This window comes from Mesoplodon mirus (genome assembly GCF_964341445.2).
Source record: "Mesoplodon mirus genome assembly, chromosome: 10".
NCBI lineage: Eukaryota > Metazoa > Chordata > Mammalia > Artiodactyla > Ziphiidae > Mesoplodon > Mesoplodon mirus.
The window spans coordinates 52,760,140-52,785,863 of NC_138986.1; the positions used below are offsets into that span (position 1 = coordinate 52,760,140).

At 43.6% G+C, this 25,724-nt stretch overlaps 1 protein-coding gene across 1 annotated transcript; it reads right to left on the minus strand.

Moving 5' to 3' along the window:
* Nucleotides 1-920: 920 nt before the first annotated feature.
* On the minus strand, nt 921-23,726 carry PRDM1 (PR/SET domain 1). The gene is made up of 7 exons (XM_082634224.1): nt 23,480-23,726; nt 21,628-21,876; nt 15,110-15,229; nt 10,939-11,191; nt 4,805-5,943; nt 4,239-4,367; nt 921-3,886 (listed from the first exon to the last, which is right to left on the minus strand). The coding sequence occupies exons 1-7, from the start codon at nt 23,519-23,521 to the stop codon at nt 3,314-3,316; spliced, it is 2,505 nt and encodes an 834-aa protein (XP_082490350.1). The 5' UTR covers nt 23,522-23,726; the 3' UTR covers nt 921-3,313.
* Between the last annotated feature and the right edge of the window lie 1,998 nt (nt 23,727-25,724).

Consider the following 25,724-nt stretch of genomic DNA (forward strand, 5'->3'; position numbering starts at 1 on the left):
ATTGAGGGCAGTAGCACTTTTATACAGGCATCTCTCTTATTCACATCTACCAAGTGAGACTCAAAATAATTTGTGCCTTTTTATTTGTGACTGGAGAAAGATTAGTTACTGGAGCATCAATGGATGAGCAAGTAGACTCACTCCCAACATACGACCCTTGGGACCACATGGCCAAGCCACCATGATCCCTGGGCTTCAGACTAACAATGCCCAGAGGCTGGTCAAACAACAGCTTTCTTGAAATTTGCTTTAAATGCACAAGTGGCAAATCTACTTCCCGAGTTAAGATGTGAAGGACAAAGATACGATGGGATGTAAGGCAGGAAGACTATGCAGAAGCACAAAAGCGCTGATTCCCCATGGGGGTGCTCAAGGCTGGCTACTGAAGCAAAAATGATACCACTAATGGGCAAAATGCCCCTCACCCAGCAGCTGGCTGGGTCCACACACATACACGCTGGATCAAGGCTAGGACGGCATTTCTGGACTTGATCTCAAGTCTTCCTCACCTTGCCACCACCCCACGTCCATCAACAAAGTAAAACAAAAAAGTCCAACAAAAGCAAACAAATCTTCCCCTACTTACTGGCTAATGCTTGAAATGATTTCCTTAGAGGGCACTTCTATAGCTCATAATTAAAGAGAAAAATCTTTGAGTTATGAGAGAAGCAAGAGACCAACCCTGTTAGAGCAGTCGCCGATAGAGGAGGTGAAATTAGGGAATCATCTCTGGGGGGGGATGAAGGGTTGGGGTGGGGATGTGGGCAGGATAGAGGCAAATTGTGTCATGTTCAGAATTTGTTTTGGGGCCACCCTTGCAGTATGGTTAAGGTGTCGTTCACTCACCCTTCACTCAAGACACTAGACAAGCATTGGTAAAGCATGAACATTTATATTTAATTTACATTTTGACAATTTGCACATAAATAACAATGTAAACCAGTACGTAAACATAAGATAGTTTGTTGTTCTAGCAAAGTAAAAAGCCAATAACTTTGGTTGGTTTTAACTTTGAGTAGAAGAAAAAAAAAAAAACCACTGTTGATTGTGGGCTCAACATTCACATGTAAGAGGCCTCAGGGAAAGTCAGAAGGTAAAGAGAATCAAGAAGTCTCAAGCCACTGTGCAGGTCTCAGGAAAAATTCCCATTAATGAGAAAGCATGAAAGGGGAAAAAAAGAACAAATGAGTAATTGAGAATAGGAAGTATTTGGTATCAACGTCAGAATGTGATGCTTTGGTTTACCTACAATTAAGGACTGTGTTTGTCAAACACTGATTAAAAAATACCATAAAGAACTGTCAGTTTTGTTACTTAAAGGAACAGATCAGTAAGGCTCTTAGGTTTCTCTGCATTATCCTAAATTTGTTGTTCTCTTCTGCAGGTTGCCATTAGTTGCCATGGACCAAAATACTGAATATATAAACCAGATTGATGAGTGATACGTCAGTTATTTAGGAAGGAGGGAGAGGAAGAGAGAGAAAAGTTGCAGTGGTCAATGGGATTTTTATTTCTGGGGCTTGGGTGTGACCACATCATCAGAATGTGGCAAAACAAACAAAAAAAACCCCATCTTAGATTGTCCTTAATAGTAAAAAAGTATGTCTCTTTCTCCCTGGTTGTTATGCAGTCCCCACCTTTGCACCAAGGTTTTAGGGTCACTTACAATACCAAGGGGGTGCCCAAGCGCACCAATATGACTGTGAGGTCATCGAGTGCTAATTAAGCAAAGTCTCAGAAAGGGTTTGATTTTTTTTTTTAATGCCATTAGGAAAAGAAGGATCTTTTACATGGTTTGGCTCACAATTTAAGTGGTTATAAATATTATATATACACATGGTATAGTGGTATAAATAGATTTATAAATATACATCATTCTCCGCTACACCTCAAATGCCAACGTGTCATCTTTGGGTTTAGCAGAAGAGGAGACAGAATGCGACGCATTCCAGCTTTCTGGTGCACGCTGGCTCTCTCCTCTTGAGTAGCAAATCATTAGAGAAGCCATCACTTCCTGCACTACTGGACACACTCAATGAGGTAATTGTTGAACAACTCTGCAATGCCCTTTCTTCTTCAATTAAATTAACCATAAAATGTAAAAACACAAATACTGAGAAAAGTCTGAGTTGTACAGAAAAGAAATACAATTGATGTGTTGGGGATAGGAATGTTCATTACCCGCTTTGACCCTAAGACAACGAGAATACCCGTTTTCCGGTTTTTGGTTTTTAAAGTGTGGCCTGAGCCTATCTAACTCAACTCCTTCCCGGTAGAGCACCACGTTTGTGCAATTTTGACAAAACAACAAAAAAGACCCACAACAAAAACACCCAGACTCATGCTCCCTCACCTCACCCATACAAAACCACCTGTGCTTTGGGAATGTTTTGCAGTGGTTTTAAACATGGCATTTTGTCTTCTTCACATTTTCAGATAATACATTGGGATGCCAAAGTCTCGTGGCCACTCTGAATGGTCACATGACTTTGGGGCTGGGGCGACCCTGTTTTTCGGAGAGGGAGACAGATTAGCAAAGCCTTCTTGTCGCCTTTCTGGTAAATCTGTGAGTGGGGGGAAAATGCTGAACTATCTACAGAAACATACAAGATTCTCTCTTTCTTATTTCTTCTACCAGAGTTATTACTGGGTAATTCTGCACACATACCCCCAAGTTATACAGTGCTGTTCAAAATGATACAATCCTATGAATGAACACATCAATTGCCTAACTTTGGCAATACCAAAACCTCATTTTCAAACCATTATTACAGAGGGAGGTCGGCTGACGTAATGTATTTGTTTACTAAATCTTAGGTACTTAAAACAGATGTGCAGAAATTATCTACAAAGAACAGCCACCAGACAAAAATATAACAACTCAAATTACAAGGAATTCTTCCAGTCATTGTAAACTTTTTTTAATTATTGCTTTTTGAATGATAAATTGTATAATAAATTATGAAGGATTATCATTGAAAAAATAATTATGACTAGGCCATAGTCTTAGCAATGGGAGGGCTATGCAAACATATCCACACAAATATTCAAAATACATAGGTTCAAATATATAGATGGGGGTGTAAATAAGTATATATAATATGTATATATATTGTCTTTCCCTCATTTATGCCCTGAGATTTCAGTAACTTTGGGGATCCTTCTTTAATTCCAGAGAGGTGAGGGGAAACCACCTGCCGTCAGGAGAGCTCTGCAGAACTGGAATCATGTACAAGCATTTGCTACAGGCACCCTGACTCGCCAAGTCATAAGTTAAGAAAAAAGACAAAACACCTTTTGTTTTCTGCAAATCTTAAGGATCCATTGGTTCGACTGTTTCTTGTTTGACCTTTACAGGTCCCAGAGGTAGTGGGTTGCTGTGAGGCAACTTCAGGAAGGACGGGTCTGTTGACTCATAGAGGCTACATCCTGAGAGCAGTCCATTCCCCATGTTTCTTTGCAAAGACACTTTCAGGCCAGTTTCTTCTTTCTCTTTTCTGACCACGGCCAGAATCTCCTTCTCCACCACAGAGGTCACGTCAACGTTGTCCTCCATGTCCTCCAGCCGGTCGGCATTGTCGCTGATGTCAAACTTCTCGATTTCTTCGTTGATTCTGGTCAGGTCCTCCAGAGGCAGCCCCGTGGCTGGGGCCACAGGACAATACCCCTTCAGGTGGACCTTGAGGCTGCAGAGATGGATGTAGCTCTTGTGGCAGTGGGCACACTTGTGGGGCCGCTCCCGGGTGTGTAGGCGCTTGTGGAGTTTCAGGTGCACAAACTGGGTGAACTTGGCGGGGCACACCTTGCACTGGTAAGGTTTCTCTCCGGAGTGGAGTCGCAGGTGGGTCTTGAGATTGCTGGTGCTGCTGAATCGCTTGTGGCAAACCTGCAGCGTGGGGAAGGGGGCAGGGAAGGGAGGTGGGAGACCAGAAGGTTAAGAGCTGCCAAGCGGAGGGGCACGCTGCCCACCCACACCCAGCAACCTGGGAGGGGAAAAAACTCCCAGCAGCGTTAGGCAAATAGAGCGATGGGAACGCACCGCCCATGGGGTGGTGTTTCCCTTCCAGACCACTGTCCAACCACTGGAAGCTGGTGTGTCATCATCTCAGCTCATCAGCAGCCCAAAGAAGGCAGAATCCTTGTGCTGGTTTAAACTATGGGCTATGGGATGATGGGAGGACGACTCCTGAGACACTGTCTACAAAGGTCGAAAGTTCTACCGAGAAAACACTGCCCACCTGGCATTCATGTGGCTTCTCTCCCGTGTGTACCAGGTAGTGTTTCTGCAGGTGGGCGAGCTGAGTGAAGCCCTTGTTGCAAGTCTGGCATTTGAAAGGCCGTTCTCCGCTGTGCACTCTGAGGTGGACCTGGGAAGAAGCCACACACGTTAGTTCGGCTGTCACTTGGCTGCAAAATCGAACATTCCCGTGCAAGGACTCGGGCATTTAGGATGCAAACCTCTTTAAAAAAGCATCAAGGTGAAGTCTTAAAACAAATCAAACCCCGATGTGATTTTCAGAACTCTGTTGTGTTGGAGCTAAAGGAACAAAAGTCATAGGCTAAGCGGGGACTTGAAACTGATGTTCTGGCGCAAACCCCACGTGTTTATCATTCAGAAGACACTCAGGAGAGGGGAAGCAACGTGTCCCAAGCGGCGCAGCCAGAGCAGCAAAAGCAAAGCCGCATCGACGGTGCCCAGCCCAGCTCTCACACTGTGGAAGTGGCAATTTATAACCTGCAGGAGGTGAACTAAAGACGCACGCGCGTCGTGCACTCCAGGGGACAGACCCCACGCCAGGCCTACCTTCAGGTTTGAGAGCTGGCCGAAAGTCTTGGCGCAGACGTTGCACTCGTACTTGATCTTGCCGTTCTGCTTCTTCAGGGGGTAGGGGAGCGTCTTGTAGCCGGTCATGTTCCTTTTGTTCTTGATGAGATTCACGGCCTCGTCGCTGCCGCCGCCGCCGCCGGGGGCCGCCGCGGCCGCTGAGGTAGCTTTGGGCTGCACCACGTGCTCGGCCGTGGCGGCGGTGCCGGCCGTCGGGGACCCGCTGGTGGGGCTGCAGGCCTTGTCCTTCAGGCTGGCGGCTGCCCCGGGCAGGGAGAAGGCGCTGTGCGGCGGGGGCACCAGCACCTCCCGAGGGTGCTCGGGCTGCAGCAGGCGGCGCGCCCCCTCCGAGGGCAGCGAGCTGGGGAGGGAGGCGGGCGCCAGCATCGGGGGAGGCAGGCCGCCCCCGCCCAGGAGGCCGCCGTACACGGGGTACAGCCTCGGGAAGAGGCCGAAGCTGCCGAGGCCGTTGATGTTGCCCACGGCGCCCAGGCCGTTGCAGTTCATGCCGTAGGGGGGCAGCAGGAACTTGGGGTAGTGCGCGTTGTAGGAAGGGATGAAGGCGGGCGGCAGGTGCGGGGGCGGTGCGTAGCCGGGGTAGGAGCCCAGCCCCTCGGCGGCGGCGGCGGCGTACGGAGCGTTCAAGTAGGCGTAAGGGTCCCGGTGCTCCTGGGAGACGGGGGCCCGCGGCGACACGGTGTTCCCCGGGCTGCTGTGCAGGCTCCGGTCCGGGCTGCTGCGCGCCGACGGGCTGGGCGTCGTGGAGGACGGGATGGGGGAGTGCGCGATGTAGGGCGGCCGCTCCATCCCGTAGGCCAGGGAAGCTTTCAGAAAGTCTTCCGGGAGAGGGGCCCGGATCGGGTACACCACCCGCGGGTAGAAGGGCATCTCGGGGCTCCCATTTTTCCGGAAGTCGGGGCTCCCATGTTTCCGGAAGTCATCCGCGTCCTTTTCCAAAGTGAGGGGTGAAATGTTGGAGCGGTATAAGTCCTTCCCTTTGGAGGGGTAGGAGTCCAATTTTAGTATTTCTTTCACGCTGTACTCTCTCTTCGGGACATTCTTTGGGCAAAGTTCATGTTTCTCAGTGCTCTGCTGCTTTGGATGGCTCTGGGTTTGCGCTGAAATAAAGAAAGGGGGATTACTCAGAGGGAGACAGAAAATCGGAGCGAGCTGCTCTCTCCTTGAGCAAACCTGAGCCCCAGCTGCCCCAAGAGGGACACCTGGCATCTCAACGCCCACTCATTCTAGAAGGCTCTCGCCACTCCAGTTCCTTCTCAGCAAAACCAGGTCACTGGTGGCATCGATAAAACAAATAGCACCGTTTGTATTATTTTTGTTTCCAATGGTAAAAACCTCATGATAGGACAAGTCCTGTTCGACCTAGAGTAGGAGAGCCTCCATGAAAATGGCGTGGAAAAATACCGGCACGGGGTGTCAACAGGTTAATAAAAGTCATTCTCATGTTCACGGTTTACCTAAAGGAAATCAGCACACCCTGCAAACTAGATGTGCAAGATTAAGACTCATTTCAAGTAATAAGCAGTCATCAATTTTCGCCTCCATTCTTGTTTAATACGAATTTGATAAAACCCTGTTCAAACTGCCTCTCCCAAACAGACAGATTAGCAGTGTGATGCCACCCCTTCCCCTCGATTTGCTGACAACACCAGAATTTCACTGAGGCTCTGGTCTAACCAGGCTCCCAGTAATGCTGTCCCCTGGAATCACAAGGCATGACATAGGCATCTCTGCCAAACCACAACTGGCACTTCCTGAGCCAGTTCAATTACTTAGAGCACCAAAGAAAACAGGCAGCAAAGATGAAAGCATGTATTCCAAAAGACGGCATATTATTACTTGGTAAATAGACTGTTTAGGAACAGCAGCAACGAGAGGACAGGCTCTCCAGGCCATCGCCAGCACTGCCCCTCCTAACACACAGAACAAACGATGCCTTCGGGAAGACACCAGCCAGAGCAGGGAAAACCAAACACTCGCTGCTCAGCCTTCCCTGGAAACCAAAAGTAAAATACATGCTGCTTAGTCGGAGCTCTGGTTGTTGGAGGGCAACCCCTCCAGCCTGCACACCTGCCGTAGGCGTAGGCATCAGCTGTTGGTGTGTGTAGATGCCAGGAGAGGCAGGGACCTCGTGGCCTTAGCCTCAGAAGAGGACAGGCTTGGGGGACTGGGCTGAAGCCTCTGTAAAAGTATCATTCACTGTCTTTAAAAAAGTCCCTGTTCGACTTAACGGAGGAGGAACTCCAGGCTTGATACCTGATAGGTCTAGAAATGAACTCTGTGGAACTCCAGAGTCTGAATTCTTCAAATCCATTCTCTAGACTGACAAGCTTGAGGGATTCGATTCCAGTTTGAGAGCCCCTCAGAGAATGTTATCTCTGCTGGCTGTTATCAGTTACTCGTGGGTGAGCCAGCAACCCCAGAATAAACACAGCCCAGACACTATCAGGGAAGATGCTGATGGGGGCAGTGATGGAAAGCTTGTTGAGGGAGAGGGATTTCTGAAGCCACGAAACCAAAATAAATAGCCCCTTATCAGGCCAATATCAGTCTTTCAGTGAGGCTCAGCAGGCAGGAAGTTCAAATTGTCACTTTTGTTTTTTAAAGCTGAAATGGTAAAGGAAGAGAGACAACTAAGTTGGAAAGCTGATAGGCAAGGCATCTCACACCCACAGGAGGGAATTTTGAGGTGAAAAAGAATGATTTGGAGTCATCCACAGAAAGATGTCACCCTAAAAAAAATGAAAATACAGAAACTTCACCATCATAACTTTCTGCCATTTTTATGTGGCAAGTAACATCTAAGTCTCCTAATTTTCTTCAGTGGCTTCAACACTGTCTTGGTTCTAAAATTCAATAAATTAAAGCCATAAGCAAAAAGTTTAAGTCTGTCCGTAGCACTGTCCCTACTATTTATTTAGTCTGGTGTTCTTACTGAGCACCTCCATAATCCGATTATTGAACTACCACAAAGCTAACGACTGGGGACTTCCCTGGTGGTCCAGCGGGAAAGACTCCACCCTCCCAATGCAGAGGGCCCCGGTTCGATCCCTGGTCGGGGAACTAGATCCCTCATGCATGCCGCAGCTAAGAGTCCACATGCCACAACTAAGAGTCCGCATGCTGCAACTAACACCTGGTGCAGCCAAAATAAAAATTAATTAATTAATTAAAAAAAAAACGTTAAAAAAAGCTAACGATTGGGCCAACAAACCAGAAAGTCGGAATTTATAATTTTCTGTGCAAAATACTGAGCACGGTGTGCCTAGTATATAGTAAATCCATGATATATGTTCGATATCTCTTATGCCTTCATAAAAATACATTTATTTCTTATTACAAAACAATATCCGGAGGGCAACGTCAGCCCCCCTCAGGTGTTCTAAGGTGGCGATCATGGAGTCTATGTGAAAAGGTACGTTTAAAAAAACCATCCTTCAGCAGCTGAGTAATCAGTGGAGCTGGTGTCATTTCTGACTCTCCCACTCAGCAGCAGCTTGAGTTAACATGAAAAAGAAAATCAAGATCTGTTTTTGTTCTTAAATCTTAAATGGCTGTAGGCGGACGGAGTCATTTCAAGAGTGAACTGCTTCTGAAGGCTCTGAATGGCTTAATTATGCCGACTCACATTTTCGATCTATAATAAGAACCCCCAAGACTACAAGAACCTAGAAGTTCTGCAGTAGGCAAAACAAAGCCTGTTTTCAACTGAAACTGAGAAAGCAGATTAACATTTAGAAGTCTATAATCTGGTCAACTGTTTTCTAGATGGGTTAGTTAGATAGATTGAAAAAAACTACCAAAAAAACTTGGGAGGGGTAAGAGTTAAACCTGATAGTTCCTACTCCTTTTCTTTGGTTTTTAAAAAATGCCTACTTATGATTTCTGGCTACTTATTTTTCTTTACCTCAGTTTTCTTCAAATCTCTTCTCCTCAAAACTCTACCAGTTGAACTATCACTGCCATTTTAAAGCCCTCACGGAGATTCTGACACAAGCCTCTATTGTGCTTGAAGCATGGAACCCAACACAACTCTTGTGAAGACGCAATCTACCTATTAGGCCTGATGAAACAGTGGAAATTTTCCTGATCAGCATCTCAATCATCAGTTACCACACCTAAGACAACTGGTTTCACAAGGCAACTGGAGTCTTGGCTTATTGTGACTGGCTATTGTTAACTCTCATTCTTTACTACGAATACTGGACAATGAATGGGTACCTAAAAATGTTAAACCACCATTCAGAAAAAATTCTGCGTAAACAAAAAGGGATATTTGAGGGAACAAAGGTGTCATTTCATAGTATACATGACAGTTGCTTCTGAATACAAAGAATAAGCATTTGAATAAATGCAAGGCCTTTTAAGACCTTTCTTTGACTGGCAGGAGGTAAGGGATGTATGTGAAAAAACTTCTTTGTGGTTGGAGCAAAGTCACCAGGGTGGGTCATCTCAAATGGAGTTACTGTTCAAAAAAAAAGTCTTTTTCTGAATCCGTGAATGATGAAGCTCAAGGAATGGGAGGAGACCCTCAAGAGGAAGTGACCAGCTATGCTGAGAAAGTCAGGAGGAAGCAGCACATCTTCTCGGGAGATGTCCTGCCGGAATATAAGTTGCCTTTTACCACTGGGCCTGGCACCTACAGGTGGTAAAATAGCGGAAGGGCTCCTGGGATGCTTGGCACTAGTGACATGATGGAGACTCTTGGAAGCGCTAAAGAGAGATAAGGGAAAAGAACCGCCACCATTGGCCAGGACCTGATTATACCCACCATGCTCAAGCTGAAAGCCAATTTGTTCCAACTATTCTAAGACTTCTTCCTGAAGCTCAAGGTGCACAATATGTGTGTATGTAAGGACCACAAACACAAATTTAAAGATGATCTTATGGTGGAGGTCCTTAAGCTTTTATAGCCCCAGCTTTTCAGAAAACTACAAATATAGTCTTGGGATCACAGGGAGAGCAAAAGTAAACTAGACAGTGTGGGATGAGTACCAAATAGCTACACAATTGGATTATACCTGACTAGGATAAATAATTGGTCCTAAAGTTTAAGTCAAATTCTAATTTATGTTAATATTAACATTCATCTCAAAGGACAAAGTGTGAACTAAAACAATTTAGCCTCCAGATAAAGCAAGTGGGACAGCATATGGACTACTGATGAATCTGGTTAAAGGGTCTCTGGGAATTCTTTGTACTGTTCTTGCAACTTCTCCTTAGGTTGGAAATGAGATCAAAACAAAAGGTTACAAAAATTTCAGCATTTAGAGGCCAAAACTTTTAAACCAGAAGGAGCTGATTTAAAAAACTGCTTTAAAACTTAGCAGTCTGAGAATATACAACCATAGTTACAACAGGTTGGAATTTTATGGTAAATCTTAAATCATTCATAGAGATCACTTGAGAACGACTAAAATGAAGTAGGGTTTTGCAGAGAGGTCATGATAGCCAACTTTAACCAAATAAAAAAGTAAAAGCTTGCAAACCTAAGGAACTGAGGATTTGTTAAGATAAAGTGATAGGTGGTTACTGTAAACTCATCAGGAGATCAGATGATTAGGTTTTTACCATTAGGAAGGAAGCTAAGATAAAAAATCTTTAGGGTTATCCATATTCAAATAAGATCTGAAAAATTATAGCTCCGAGTTTTTCTAGAAACCTTTTATGTTTCACATCAGACCATAACTTGATAACCAAATGTGCATCTCTGCAATATTTCAATGTACATGTTAAGCACTGACAAATTACCACAAACAAGGAACTATATACCTTGCATTCTTGGCATGTCAGAACCAATCTCTATTATATTATAATCCTACCTGCCCCCTTTTGGATAGATTAGCATTGAACATATATTTCTTCCTGTAACTTTCTGAACATTCAAAGTAGTTCTTAGTATTTTTTAAATGATCCAGTTTCATTATAGGGAATAGAGACTAAAAAAAGCTGTTTTCCTGTTCCCAGTCCCTAGTTTAAGCCACCTCCTTGGCCCATCCGATGAAGCCATGTAATTAAACAACATGTTATTAGCGCAAAGGGGCAGAACTGACATTACTGGCATTTCTAATTTTTTTGTTCTGTAATCCACTTACTGAGATTCATCATTGTCAGCTCTCCAGGATAAGGGTAGTGAAGCCTTTCCGCAAAGTCCCGGCAATACCACACAAGAAGCTCCTGGTTGGCGGGGATGGGCTTAATGGTGTAGAAGTAGATGTTCATGCCGTTCTGACAGGCGGCCAGGTTCTGCTCCCGGGCAGAGTGTGCTGGGTTCACGTAGCGCAGCCAGTTGCTCTTCTCTTCATTAAAGCCATCGATGAAGTGGTGAAGCTCCCCTCGGGAATAGATCTGCCCCAAAGAGAAGACAGACATGGAAAAGACAGCCCCATAGCAAGGGAAAGCTTCCCTGGCACCTCTGAGAATAAACCCAGCAAATACCGGCTTTGATTTCTGGTCCCTTATTGCCTGGTTAGAAAAGGCAATCAGTTTAGCCGGAGTTGTCTTGAATCAGCAGAAATAAGGGCATTAACAGGGAAGGCACACTTTGTCAGTTACCTTTTCCATTTCAGTTTTAGTGTCTTTTCACTTTTGGGGGGAAAAGTAACAGAAGAGTGAAACACAAGATTTCATTTAAGGAGCTGCCTCAGAAGGACCCAACAACCACCGAGTACTGTTTCTGCTACCACAGTGAATGGCACACAGGCAATGCTACTAACTTGAGTTCCGATCATGCAGACTTTTAATGCTTTGAGTCACTGGGTATTAGACCAACCCGACTGAGTACGTCAAACCGAGTCTCTCAACTTTTTCTATGGCCTCTGTACTTGCCGTTTCCTACACCCCCGCCCGAGGCTTAAACTATGCAAACATCCTCCACCCCCAAGCCTCCAAGTCCAGCAGAAACACTTGTTCATATGAATACTTGGAAGCTTGCCTTTTTGGGGAAACGCTGGGTGAGGCCAAGGTGAACTTCACCTGCCATAACAAAGTGAACACTGGGACAGAAGCCAGCATCAGACAGTCTACTGAGAAGCCACTTTTCCTCTTGACAAGCGAGTTCGGCCTTGCACTTTTCTTTCAAGGCAGAGGTGGGGAGAGGGAACCCTCTTATCCATGAGGTGGTTGGGCTAAAACACCACTCACAGAGCCACAGGGTTCGTGTTTTTGGTAAAAGAACAGAAAGAAACCACGTTGTTCTTTAAAGGCAATGCAAAATGAAGAACTCAAAGCCTGCCCTAGAGTCATGCTGCTTTTGGTTAACAGATGCCCTCAGGCCACTCGGTAAAAAGGTAGAGGTAAAAATAGGAAACATTAAAGTATACATTCTTACTGAAGCTTTATAAACAACTTTATAAACAAACGCCTTGCCCTTCCACAGTAAGTTTCTCTCTTTCCCTCTTTTTAAGATGTACCCAACTCGTCTTCAGACTTAAGAGATCCTTAACACATATATAAGAAATACCTGGTAATCTGCAACTTAGAGGTTCCAAGTCATAGGGCCTGGTTCATAGCAGAAGTTTTGCTCTAACCGGACAGCAGGTTATTGCTTTCTTCTTAGTCACATGCTATGTTAGCCTCTAAAGTGTTTCTGTATTCTGCTCAAGTGTTATCAGACAAAAAGGAACTCTGTCCCTTTAACACGGGCAGTAAACACCAGAATCACTTTCTTTTAAGAGTAACTTCCTGTAAATTGTGAAGGGGGAAATACATGTGGCTTCATCAAAGCAGCTTGTGAGAGCTTTTGCGGTGTGTTTTGTTAAGAGAAAATGGAACAAGGCCGGGTGAATTCTGCTATCAAGAGGGGTTTTCAAGTTTGTTTACTCTGATGTGCAAACTTCCAGGAACACGGGGTTCCATCGCTGTTGCACTCTTCGCTGGGCGGGCGGAAACTGCTTTCTAAAGCTACGGGTATGTTGATTCCAGTCAGCCTTCCACGGACTACAATTTACTGTATCCTCATTTAAAAACAGAAATGTCGATGCCATGAAGTCACACACACACACATACACACACACACACACACGAAAATAAAATAAGGATACGTCAGATGCAAACTGCTCCCTATCACCCTCTCTACATTTCCATATATTATCAAGAAGATTAAAAACGTGCTGACTCATAGCACAGTTACAAGAAATGTCACTGGTTTCTCAACTTGAACATCCCTTCTCTTCTTTGACTGTGTAATTTGCATGAAACTTTTTCTTTCCTCACAACAGATGTTCATATTCCTGCCAGCAAAATCAGGATGCTTTTAACAACATGTGGGAAGTTATCTCCTACAATATCCTTTGCATGTGAAGGACCGATTTCAATAAATCCTCCCAAGGAAAGCATTTCAGCTACTTAGAGTGAATCTTCAATGAAGCAGGGAACTGGGACAGAGATAGGAGGTTCTTAAATATTTCTTGTTGTTTTTTTCAAAAGGATCATGAATTAACAAGACTTAGGCTGGATTTTCTTAATTCCGACCTTCAACTCCAAGAACTACACGTGTCTGTGGCTCATTTCTGAGAAGACCTTATTGGCAGTAAAGGGAAAAATGAACTCGCTTACATTTTGCCCATTATTAGTCAGGTATTAAATATATTTTAAGCATGACTAATTATTAAATAAAAATTGTGAGCACACAACTCAGAGTGAAAAATTCTCAGTGATCTCTTTTGTTTGGAAAATAGTAAAATACTAAAACACAAAACTTCCCAAATTAAAAAAAAAAAAAGCTTGTTTCTTAGGAACAGCTTCTGAGTGATCCCCAAATAGAAATCTTTTATAAATATACTTGTCCAAATGATATAAGCATTCTAGGTAAATCTGGCCAGAGTAAGTATAATACAATTTTTGTTGCTACCATGTAGCTGTTTCTTAAAAGAATTTTAGTAACAGTTTCTCAGTAATCATGTACATTTTATGCAAGTATGTATATAAAAAATTGCTTTTAAATTTAGTAAAGGTAGCTTTATTTTCTAATTGAGGAAACCAAGTATCCCAGAGAGATCTATGGGAAAATGGAAAGTAGTCCAATTTTTTCTCTGTTCATCCTAATCCAGGGTCTTTTACTCAAAGATTCCATCTAATTAGTTCACCTGTCAGGTCCTTTTTTATTTTTTTAATTAATTAATTAATTTTTTATTTTTGGCTGTGTTGGATCTTCCTTGCTGTGTACGCTTTCTCTAGTTGCGGCGTGCAGGATTCTCATTGCAGTGGCTTCTCTTTGTTATGGAGCATGGGCTCTAGGCGTGCGGGCTTCGGTAGTCATGGCACATGGGCTCTATAGAGCATAGGCTCAGTAGTTGTGTTGCACGGGCTTAGTTGCTCCGCGGCATGTGGGATCTTCCCAGATCAGGGCTCGAACCCGTGTCTCCTGCATAGGCAGGCGGATTTTTTTCTTTTTTTTTTTTTTTTTGCGGTGCTTGGGCCTCTCACTGTTGTGGCCTCTCCCGTCGCGGAGCACAGGCTCCGACACGCAGGCTCAGCGGCCATGGCTTACGGGCCCAGCCGCTCCGCGGCATGTGGGATCTTCCCAGGCCGGGGCACGAACCCATGTCCCCTGCATCGGCAGGCGGACTCTCAACCACTGCGCCACCAGGGAAGTCCTGTGAGATCCTTTCTAAGTGTGATATTCCAAAGGAGATTGGATTGGCCAGACTCTTTGGATGTTAAAGGAAAGTTTATCATCCCGAATGATTATAAGCATTTCCTTTACGCTATGGGAATAACTTATGTACTGTCAAACCCAATAGTTTCATGGTACAGGTGCATTGAAACAGGACGAGTCTTGTGGTCCATCTCCATTCCCCTAGTACCATCTTCTACCCATCCTTCCTTAAAGGCATTTATTTGTGAGGTAATTCATTTATGATTACTTGTCCATTCAATTAAAGTTAAGTCAGCAAGAAATCAACAAGGGGTGAAATCTAAGGCTTGGTGACTCATTACTACTTCCTTGCACAGAAATGCAAATGAACTTACCCTTGAAGCAAGCAGCAAACTGTTTCCTTTCATCACAAAGCTCTAATGAATTGCAAAAATTAAGATTCACATATAGACCATCTTTCCGTCCCTAACCACCTACATACAGGCTGTGTTTCCCAGGCCAAACATTTAACCAGGTTCATCACGATTGCTTAGAATTCCCTATGTCCTTGGGGACCCTGAATACTTGTGGGGAGCCCCAGGACAGGTTGAAAAAGGAAGTGACCCAGCAATTTTAGTTTCATTTTTTCCCCTAATACTTAATGAGTCTGGAAAAATTTCCCTACTTACCCGCCAAAAATATTTCCTGTTGGCGTTCTTGGGAACTGTATCATTGGTGTAGATTTCACCTATTAGAGGTCCAAAACGTGTCCCCTTTGGTATGTATTCTTTACTCACCACTCCAATAACCTAAAGGGGGTAAAACATATGAAACAATGAGTTCAACTGTAAAATATTAATCAATCTTTTCACTTCAATGAATTGAATCGTCAAATGGTAATATAACCAACAATGATGAAATTGTACTATGGAGAGCGGACATTAATGGTGCCACATAATTAACAACGAGCTTGACTTTTGGGGAAGACCATCTTTTAAACTCGCAGATCATAAGCAAATACACAACCAAGTATAAAACAGTCTAATTCTCCGGTGACTGAGTGTCCTCTATTTTTTATTAATACTTTTTATGTGAGAACGGAGAGGGTAACCATTCCATTTTAGAACGAGTTTCAGATACTGAAGAACTAGACAGTCAAGGTTAGACCACTTCAGCCCGCTCCTAGTTTCCTACTTCTTCTTCTCCCTCAAGCCATAAACAGTGTGCTTAAGGGGAATAAAATAGTTTTAACCTCAGAAACCAAAATAATGTTCTTTGGTTGTTCCACAAAGGCCTAAGGAACCAGAAACAAAATATATTATATTTTTTTTCATTCCAGATGAGGGTTTTTTTTCTCTTCTTATAACTTGTAAGTTCTCTTTAATAGAAGGGAATTCTTTCAAGTAACTTTGTTCTTCTCTAGCATCTTCTGCTCAACAGTGGTCAAAAGTCTTCCTTTGAAGTGGAATTTATACGGAGGAGAGCTGTGGGTTCTAAGATCTGAGGAAATGACCTTCTCAGACTTGGATGTATCACACATTTTGACTTTGTAGGGCCTTGCTAAAGAAACATGTTAACTATACCAGTTCCTCCTGGGTCGTAAATTTCTTTGGGGGGGGGGGTTGAAAAAAAAAGTCACCAACCAGGAATCAGGAAGCAATTCATTACTATTCAAAAGAACTCCTTCTCCTCTGTAATAGTCCCTTATGACATTTTGCAGTACATTTCGTTTTGGTTTTTATTCACTCACTTTCCTCTTTTCATTTTCTTTTTGCTCCAAACAGCCTACAAATCACGTACTGAATACCTTACTGATATGGACCAAGAAGGGAGGTAAAACATATTTATTTCCAGGTTTTATTATCCCTGGTGGCTCCTTTATAATTGTGTACCTGACATGGTAGGCCCCAATACATGAAGCAATAAATGTCTGCAGTGGAATCTAAGATTCTGGTTATGATATACACTGACACCTCACTAATCTCATCAATAATTTGTCTCTGTTTAAATGAATATGGAATAAGCATACCTACATGCTTGTGACAGACCAGGCTTTCTCATGTACGTGACTTAAAGAATTAATGTTAAAAAATTTAGTATTCAGTATACAAGCCAACGGAGCATACCCAGACTGGAAAGACAGAAAAAAAGAAAATTTCCTCTACCTAACACAAGTTGAAACAAGGTTGGTGAGCTAGTGTTATTTTTGGCCCGTTATGAACTTCTGGCAAGAGCTGAAAAAAGCAGATGTTCATTTCATCCTCCTCCTCTGCCTCATTTACATCTATCTGCCCTTTCAATAACAGCTCATCATTATTGGTATACGTTGGCAGTATAGCTCTGGGGGACGGGAGTACTTCAGCACAGTCTTGAGATAAAAATACATCCTAAAGCTTAAGTAGACTTACTTATTCAGAGGCTCATTGTTTATGATATATTATTGAAAATAATTAATTTGAAAAATGCATGGAATTGGCTTCTATGACACAAATCATTTGGCATTCATATCTGAGTGATTATTCCATAATATTAGAATGACAAACAGGAAAAACAAGTAATGTCATTTGTTGGTGAGCCAATAATTAGCAGTTGATATTTTCAACATATCCACTTTAAAGCAGTAATTTTAAAAAAGGGACTCAACTGGTTCATCAACCTTGTTTTAAATTATAGTCTCTCGCAGACAGTGTCTTGGGGGTCAGAGCTTGATTACCAACAAGTAGCACGACATTGAGGCCAGGGTTTTTCTTCTGAATTGCCGTTCTTTTAACCAATGGGCTTTGTGGTATTCAGCTATCAGTCTTACACTAAGAAACATACACCATTTTCTTATGGTCCAGAAGAAGTCAACTAGCATTTTGTTCCCACAAAGGAATCTGAAGTAGACATAAGCCACCTGACACCTTTGAGCACAGCTATAGGCAAGTCACTGGGGAAGCTGTGTGACAGCACTGGAAGTGGCTCTTGTCATCGATAACCTTACAAATGAAACGCAGTGGGCCAGACAGGCGAATAATTTGTTAGGAAAGGGAGGTCTGTGAAAATCCTCAAGTCCCAAACAAATAAAAAGAGCCTCAATATTAGATTATCTTTGCAAGTGAGACAGAACCCTGATATTTTAAGCTGTGTGATGCACAGAGCTTTGGGTACATATAAACTCACACATGTGGATAAACAGAGACACAAAATCACAGAATTTCAAGGTTGGAAGGAACAGTGTAGCTTATATACCATCTCTATCCGTTCCCAGTCCAGCACCCTATCTCACAATCAGCACCTTCACCTCAAATCCATGTCTGAGACATTATTCGAAGAGCACATAAGAGCTGCAACTCTAAGATTCCAATCCTAAGATTCCAGTGCTCAGCCAGGTAACCGGAGTGGGGATCGGAACCAGGGTAGTTTTTCGTGGGAAGTGGGAGACCCAAGTCATACTTCTCCCTCTGGCCCTGGAAAGATCCAGATGTGAATCTTAGCCAACAAAGTTCTATCCTTGGAGCTAGCCTATGATACAGGGGAACCTGGTATGTGCCTTGAATTTCCCAGAGCTAAAAAGACTAAGAATGTGTTCACCTAGTTCAGGAAGGAAACTTCACTGGAACTGACCAGGGTCCTAAAGCATCCTTGCTGGGCACGGACTGCTGTGTGCCTCCCATAAACCTACCAGCGAGAGGACACTGGCCTCAACACTTCCCCGCCTGCCCGCTCTTCCCCACTGTGTGTTATGTGTGGGGCTGACCCCTTCAGATCTGTCAGGGGCCTCAGTTACAGAACATACCCTGAAGTCCATGGCTTGCAGACAAAAAACAGGGCTTGTTTTCCATTTTACAAAATGAAGATGTCACAACTTAGTATAGGTGGACTGGGGGTGCTGAATGAAAGTCTGATAGTAAGGAGAATAAATTTGCTTTTTTTTTTTTTTGAAAGCAAATTCCCTCTTTAGAATATATGAATACACACGCATCGCAGTGAGTTTCAAGCAGAAACATCATTCAGGTCTAAATGTGGTATAAGCATCCTCACCCCAAATTATATTAAAATCATTTAAATTACTAGCTACCTCTTCCCCTCTCCCTCCATAAAAATGACTCATTCGATTAAAATTCTATTTTGAATACAAGGATAGTTGCACTGAGATGACTAGAGCTCTGTAGTGTACTTCAGCCTGTACTTCACCCCATTTTTTAAAAACCAGGGTGGAGTGGATAACGATGTTTTTGGAAAGTTTCCTTCTTAATTATCTTCATATTAAAAGAAATATGGCAATGCCTGGGTACATGGTCTCCAAAATAAAAGGCAGTATGAAGAGGGAATTGCACTTACGGCAAGATGCTTTTTAGAGATGGCTTAATAATGGACTTCAATCAAAATGGACACTGAGTCCCCATCTTCGGCCTGATGTTTCACTGCCACACAACTCTGGAGGTCAGGCTCGGAGCCACAGAGCCTCTGAATTCAACTCAAGCAACCTCAGTACAGGCTACTGCTTCCAGAACAGAAGTGTTTAAATCGATCTTTCTGTATTCAAGTATTCACAGAAAATTATTTCAGGAGGTCAAGGGGAAAATCCCCCTAAAAGAATAACCCAGCAGTTTAAAACGTTTTAAAAGTTTTTGAATAGTATGTCTATATTTGGTTTGAGTTCTGGAAATAGGAAGTAAGAACAGCCTCATTAAAGGTGCACAATGATTCTAAACCAAATCTAAAAATGAGGGTCAAGATCAGAAATATGGTTTGTATGTTTTGTTTTTAAACCAAAAAAAAAAAAAAAAAAGGTGCTGACACATAGCACAAATTCATAATGAAAAATGGTCTTGCTAAAAAAAAAATCCCCAGGATGTCAGAACATCAGTACATAATGTAACATCTTTGCTACTTAAATGAAAACATTTATAGAAGGGCAAGATAAATCAGTCAGATGAAAACTACACGTACAAAGGCTTTTTTCCTCTTTCCACGGCTTGTGGGACTGAAAGAACTAACTGAATAATGATAATGTAAACATTTCACCCATCCTGGAGATTTCTGTTCTAGAACTGGTGTGCAGCTCTCATACTCTCAATGGCTCAATTCCACGGTTCTCTCACCACCTGGAGGGAGCTCTCCTTCCCCAAAGTGCAAAAAGGAAGGAGGGAGAAACAGAATAGCAGGTACATGTTCCAGAGAGAGCTTAAGACAGTATTACATTTAAGTTGGTTTCCTGGTTGCTTTTATGAGGAGGGACTACAGATATACCGCTCTCTTCAAGCATTTCTAGGGGAAAACAGAATAAGAGAAACCTGATTTCTTATTAGGTTCGTTTTGAAGGACCCTCCTTAGGAATACAGGCACTGTATGCTTTTTGGGTGCTGAATATATGAAATAGGGAGTTACACATTTAGAGAAAAAAAACACTAAACAAGCTTAATAAATGATCGTCCTGAAGTTATGTTAAGACGATAAATAAAACCACAGTGACACCAAGAGGGGCCAGTGTAGCACAATCAAGTAGCACTGGTTGGGGAAGTCTGAAGAACTTTGCTCCAAGTCCTGGCTCTGGCTCTAAGTATATACCTTAAGTAAGTGACTATCTTTCTGAACCTTGGACTAAGGGCATTATTCTATTTAGCTATGATTTTACATAGAATGATGAAAATTGAAAAACTTAAGCTAAGAGCTGAACCGAGGATAAGAACACTACAGAACTAAAAGGCAAGGATGACCCACAGAATGGAGGTCTTGATTTCAATCCCAAGGGGCTGGATGGGGCAACACAGCACAATTGAAACCTGGGAACAGATCAATATCTGATCAAATTTGATATGGGAAAAAATGCTACACCTTATAAAGCCACAGCCAAACCTTAAATACCCAAACAAATCCTACACTGATTCCATGGGCCACATATTAAGAGACCTTCTATAGAAAAGGGTGTTACTTTCAGAAAGAGGTGTAATTAAGGCCGATCTCTGGCGTGAAATTTTTGGTAATGTTCACATAAAAATACAATTTAAATTTTGCTTTCTATGAAATCAGCCTCCTCTCTCCCAGCAGGAAAAAAAAAAAAAAAAAGTTGAGCTTTAATGAAACCCAAAGCAGAGCTGCTCTATTTAATTTTAGACAGCTGTGTCACCCCCTCACCAAAAACACTGAACTCAAATACACAAACAGGAAAGAGACAAAGTATTTCCCAAACCAGCTCTCAACTCCTTCAAATGCTGTTCCTTAGGGAAGGAGGAAAGTGATTTGACATGGTTGTTATGAATAGTCCCAGTATAGAATTCTGGGCTCCTACAGCAAATGACCCCCTTTTCGCGACTTTCTGAAGGCAGTGATAGGACGGACGGTGACCTATGGGAATGGTTGTGATGGCAGGGCTGTGGACGGGTGGATTCCTCCAGCTCAGCCCGGCAGGCAGTAGACCAATGAAAGCAGCTGCAGTAGCTGAATTCTCAAAACAAGAGGTGGTTCTGCAAGTTATTTCACAGCCAAACATCACGCCTAGCTACAATCATTATAGAAAAGGGTAAACACAAATCCTTTGCTCATTCCAAGTTTGGGTTTTCAGCCCCTCTGAAACAACAAAGGGTGTACCCACTTCAGAGGCCAAGAAGAAATTGGCCTGCCAGCCCGGTCAGAGCAAAGGAGCTGCCGCAGATAAACAGGGGTTAGCTCTGAAGTCATCCGGACAGAGGGCACTTTTACATGAAACTCTTCTTTGTTTATACCATCACTTCAGTTCATAAACACGTCAAGGTTTTGAGAATAATTTTAGAAACCCGGCTAATAAAGCTGGCTCGTTAAAAAAGTAAATAAATAAAGCCATCTCATGACCAAAAAGAGACAAAAGAAACATGTCAAACATTTTTTCTAAGAAAATTTTCTCTCCCTCAAAAGCTAGTATACTGGGGGACGAGGGCCAGAATAGCCAGAAAACTTTCTCAAAGCTGCTGACAATTTCACCCACCCCATGCTGCAATTCGGCTTTTCCAAGACATGTCAACTTGCCAAAAGATTTCACTGTTTACTAATTCGTATGGAATGGTCGAGAGCTGGAGGAATAAGAAGGGATGGACTTAGGGCAAGAGAAAGCAATGAAAGAAGTGAATTAAGTGATCAGTTATTTACTGATACTTGCAGATTCTCACAGACATACAAGGCCTCAAGGGCAAGTAGGGAGATTTGGCGTCAGGTGCCAATCTTCTTCAACAAGAAACCAGAGGCTTACCTCTTTGCTGTTTGTGGCATATTTGAAAAGCAGATTCCTCGGTAAGGATGCCTCTGCCTGAACCGAAGTGCCTCCTTCGGTGCCAGAATCCCAGGGGTGGTCGTTCACAATGTATGTACACTTCTCCTCAAACTCAGCCTCTGTCCACAGAGTCATGTCCGCGTCCTCCATGTCCATTTTCATGGTCCCCTCAGTCCCCTCTGCCAACCCTGGAACCTTCACAGCACTGGAGTTACACTTAGGGGCAGCCTGGAAGAGAAAGGAAAGGCCTTTAATCCCCATTGTCCTGTGGCTCCTCCGAGAGAGGCTATGACTAATACAGTCGTCTGAAGACTTTAAAAGCAGATGCAGCGTGCTTGGTACAGTTGAGTAAGAGCCAGAAAGCCGTATAAAGATTGCCTTGGAGAAGCAAGGTTTTTAAATGCTATCTTTAGTCAAAAAAAAAAAAAAAAAAAGTGTGGCAACCACATTGGGGGACAAAGTTAAAAAAAAGAAAAAAAGAAAAAAGGAAAAGAACCACCTCCAATCCCTGGCTTTACCTCTCACGGCAGAAAAATGTTGGGGGCGCCTAGTTCTCTGTCCCAGGATGCCTGGGGTCATGGCCGCCAGACCCTCAGCGCTGTGGAAAAGCTGCCTCAGAAAAGTGTCACAAACAAGGAGAGGAAGAGGAAGGAGCTCTGTCTGCCTCTGAATGAAGCTAAAAATGGAAAGCGCGTGTGGTGCAGGAGCGGAACCCAGCCTGCCTTTTCCAAATGGGGAAGACTGAACTTTCCCACCAGCTCCCAACTCAAAACAACTTTCAAAACAACTCCCCCCCCCCTTCTGCAGCGCGATCTCTTTCATCCTCTCACAGGGAAGGCCGAGAAGGGCTGCATCCTGCCAGCATCCCTGAGCTGCAGCTTTTCCGAGATCGTTTGGACCATAGGAAAAGAGAAGGAAAGACGGGGGCGGAAGGGGGGGCAACTCCCCGCAGTTTCTTTTGACCGTGGGCATCTCACGCCAAATTGAAAAAGTAAAAACAAAGCATAAAACTGTTCAATAGAATTCCCTGTAGAGAATTCCTTTAGGAGCCCTCAGCTACAAATAGCACTTTCCATTTAAATCTGAAAGTGTACGAATTCCCAGAAGTCACTGATGGGCTGCAGTTACTGTAACTAAAGTTATAACAAATATAGAAGAGTCAGAAGACGAGCTCTGCTTCCACTTATAAACTGATAAGGGTATTCCCGCAAATCCCCCCTCACACGCAGGAAAAGTGCTTTCCAAAGAGGGGGGAAAAAAGGTAAACAACGTCTGCAGTGTTTTCGCATACAGACGGGTTGGGGAAGCAGCAGGAACGTGGGTATCATTTCCATGTAAGAACATGTCCTTGTTAGAATGTAAACATAACACCGTCCAAGTCCTTCAGGGTGGCTTTTCCATTCTTTTATTTCTTCCCTAAATATGATGCTCTTTAAAAAAAAAAAAAAAGTCGGATGCTAAGTTGTCTTTCCCTCGGCCACGATTTAAACAAACGTGCTTATTTCTACGTAGTTGCAACATGTACAGTCACGATGCCAAATAAGTGTTAAAATAAAACCAAAATTTAAACTTAAGCCAACGCGGAATAGTTACTTTGTTGGACGGGTGTGGGCGGGAGCCACTACCGAAATTTCAATGAACTGACAATTATGCCTAGAACTGAAAGGGTTAATGATTCATAAGGAAAAAGTCTTATAAGTGTTTGACAGTACTAAGCGCCCTAAAGCAGAAGCCCTTCTGGTTTCTACTACGACTACGTTAGCCAAGAGAGAAAAAAAAAAAAAAGTTTTCAGATCAATTTCAGAATGAAAAACAAGATCAAGTTCCTTACCAAGGTCGTACCCACACGTTTTTCCAAGCAAATATCCAACATCTGAGATAAGTGTCGCTCATGCCTACACAGTCCGCATGTGCTCCGCGTCCCCTCCCGGCCGAGGGCTGGCGCGCACCGCGGCGGTGCCCCTCTCCTCCGGCGGCCGGCGCCCGTGTCCCGACTCCCGGCGCAGACAGGTGCCGTGCTGCCCTGCCTCTCCGCAACACTGGAGGGCCGAGTGTCACGGCAGCACGCTCAGTCTGTGTTAACCCGGCCGGCGGCTCGGCCCTTTCCTCCTCCCTGCCGCAGATTTCCCATTCGTGATTCACTCCTACCAGCCGCCCGAAGTGGGGGCGTGGCCACACCTGGCCGAGCCGTGCAGAGCTCACCCCAGGGCTTTCCCCCAGCCCGAGAGCGCCCAGAGCTTCCTCCCTCCGTATGTGAATTTCAACATTTACTTGGAATCTTCTGACTTCCCTTTGAGGGCACAACCTCAGCGTTTACTCGGGCTGTATTGTATTCTAAACACTCCAGACCGCCCTCCTTCCTGCTGCGGCTTTATAAGGGGGCGCACATTCCTTAAATTCAGGGAAACCTAAAAATGACCTAAAATCGTTTGAGTTCCTCGGCTCAGATCCAGTTACAGAACATACAAAACTTACTTGAAAAGATCACGTGAAAAGAGCAATTATTTTTGCATGGAATGGAATAAGATGTAGCTGTCTAGTCCCCAAGCTACTGCCTGGGAAATACACGTTTTCTCCCCGCAAACTTGAAAGCTTCCATGTCTCCTGCTAACTAAAGGGAACTCATCTTTGGTAGAACTGACTTCCCTCTTTCAATTATTTAGTAAATAGGGAAATAGGAAAAAGGTATAATCCTACAGATTAAAATTTCTTTGCCTTTTCTCTCCTCCCCAAAACCCACAGGCAGACTTCCGAGGAGTGTGTTTGCAAAGTGTAGAGCATTAATCGTTTCCTAGTTAAAGGGAATGTGGAACTGATCGCTGCAAGTGGAAGGCAGACGAAGGCAGTAATTAGTGGCGCTCTACGCTGGGAGCCCTGCCCGGCTTTTCCTCCAGCCCCAGTCAGCCCTCTGTTGAAGGAAGGACATCCTGTGATGATGGCATACAATGTCCTGTTTGTTTATTATTAAGAGCGTGGACCTTGCATTCCTGCTTCTCATTACAAAACAAACCAGATGCTTTACTTCCTTCAATGGTCTTGTGCCTTCAGCAAGGAATCGTCTAATTCAGAGAAACAATGATGCAAAGGGTCCATTTAGAGCAGACACCCCATTACAAGGACTGTTTAGGTCACTGTAACACAAGTCTCCCACTATTCCTGCTTGCCTTCTATACGTGGTGGTTTTTAAAATCATCTCTCTCCTTCAACCTTAGGCTGCAATGTATTCTCTAACATTTTAAATACACGTGTGCCTACACACCCACGTCCCGACAGACATGCACACCCCGACATACACACACCCAGTCCCCACCTAATGATACCAAATTAGTCATACAGTGAAGTGGACATGTGAGTATTTGTTTATAGGAAGAAAGAAAACAAAGCAAAAAAAAGCCCAACTCGATCATAAAAATATGTCTGTTTATCTTTAAAATTTCTTTTCTCTCTTTTAGGAAACTTTTCTAGAATTTTTTTTTGGGGGGGGTAGGTGGGAAGTAAAAGACTACTTGCCAGGAAATGGTATTTATGTCTAAAGTCCTTCCTCAATGTCTGTAGTACAGAACAATTAAATTCCCACTAGGGGACATAAGTAACACACTCCCCGCTCACTGCCTGGTGACCTGTGGTTACATGTTATGCCAGAGGGGACGCTAGCACCCAGAGGAAACAGGACTTCGAGTTGGTAGATGTGCTAGGGGTATAAAACTGAATGAACAATTCCTTCAAGTGTTCTCAGAAAGCTCCAAGATGATAATTAAACAAGAGAAATCCAGCCTTCTGGAGAGGGCTTATTAACCGATGCTGAGTCAGCGCCACAATGGACAAAAAAACAATGTAGTCATACTGAAGGCTGGCCTGCTGTTCAAACAGTCTCGCCTGCAGATGTTAAAGAGTATTTCACTTCCCTTTTAGAATCAAACGCTGTTCTTAGGCCACATACACCCTGCAAGCGCTGGTGAGTCAACCACGGTGGAGCAAGGGAAGGGGCGAAAAGTTGGAGAGTTGAGGTGGGAAGAGGCTATTTTAAACCAAATATTTACTTTAATGACTGGAAGATGCCAGTGAATCAACTCTCT

What these genes read in the sequence shown, in the direction of transcription:
- PRDM1 (XM_082634224.1), bottom strand. Translation starts at nt 23,521, where the DNA reads ATGTTGGATATTTGCTTGGAAAAACGTGTGGGTACGACCTTG. An exon ending in ATGCCACAAACAGCAAAGAG is followed by an intron (nt 15,230 to 21,627) that starts GTAAGCCTCTGG and finishes TACCCCCTTTAG; the next exon opens with GTTATTGGAGTGGTGAGTAA. An exon ending in AGAAGCCACATGAATGCCAG is followed by an intron (nt 3,887 to 4,238) that starts GTGGGCAGTGTT and finishes CCCACGCTGCAG; the next exon opens with GTTTGCCACAAGCGATTCAG.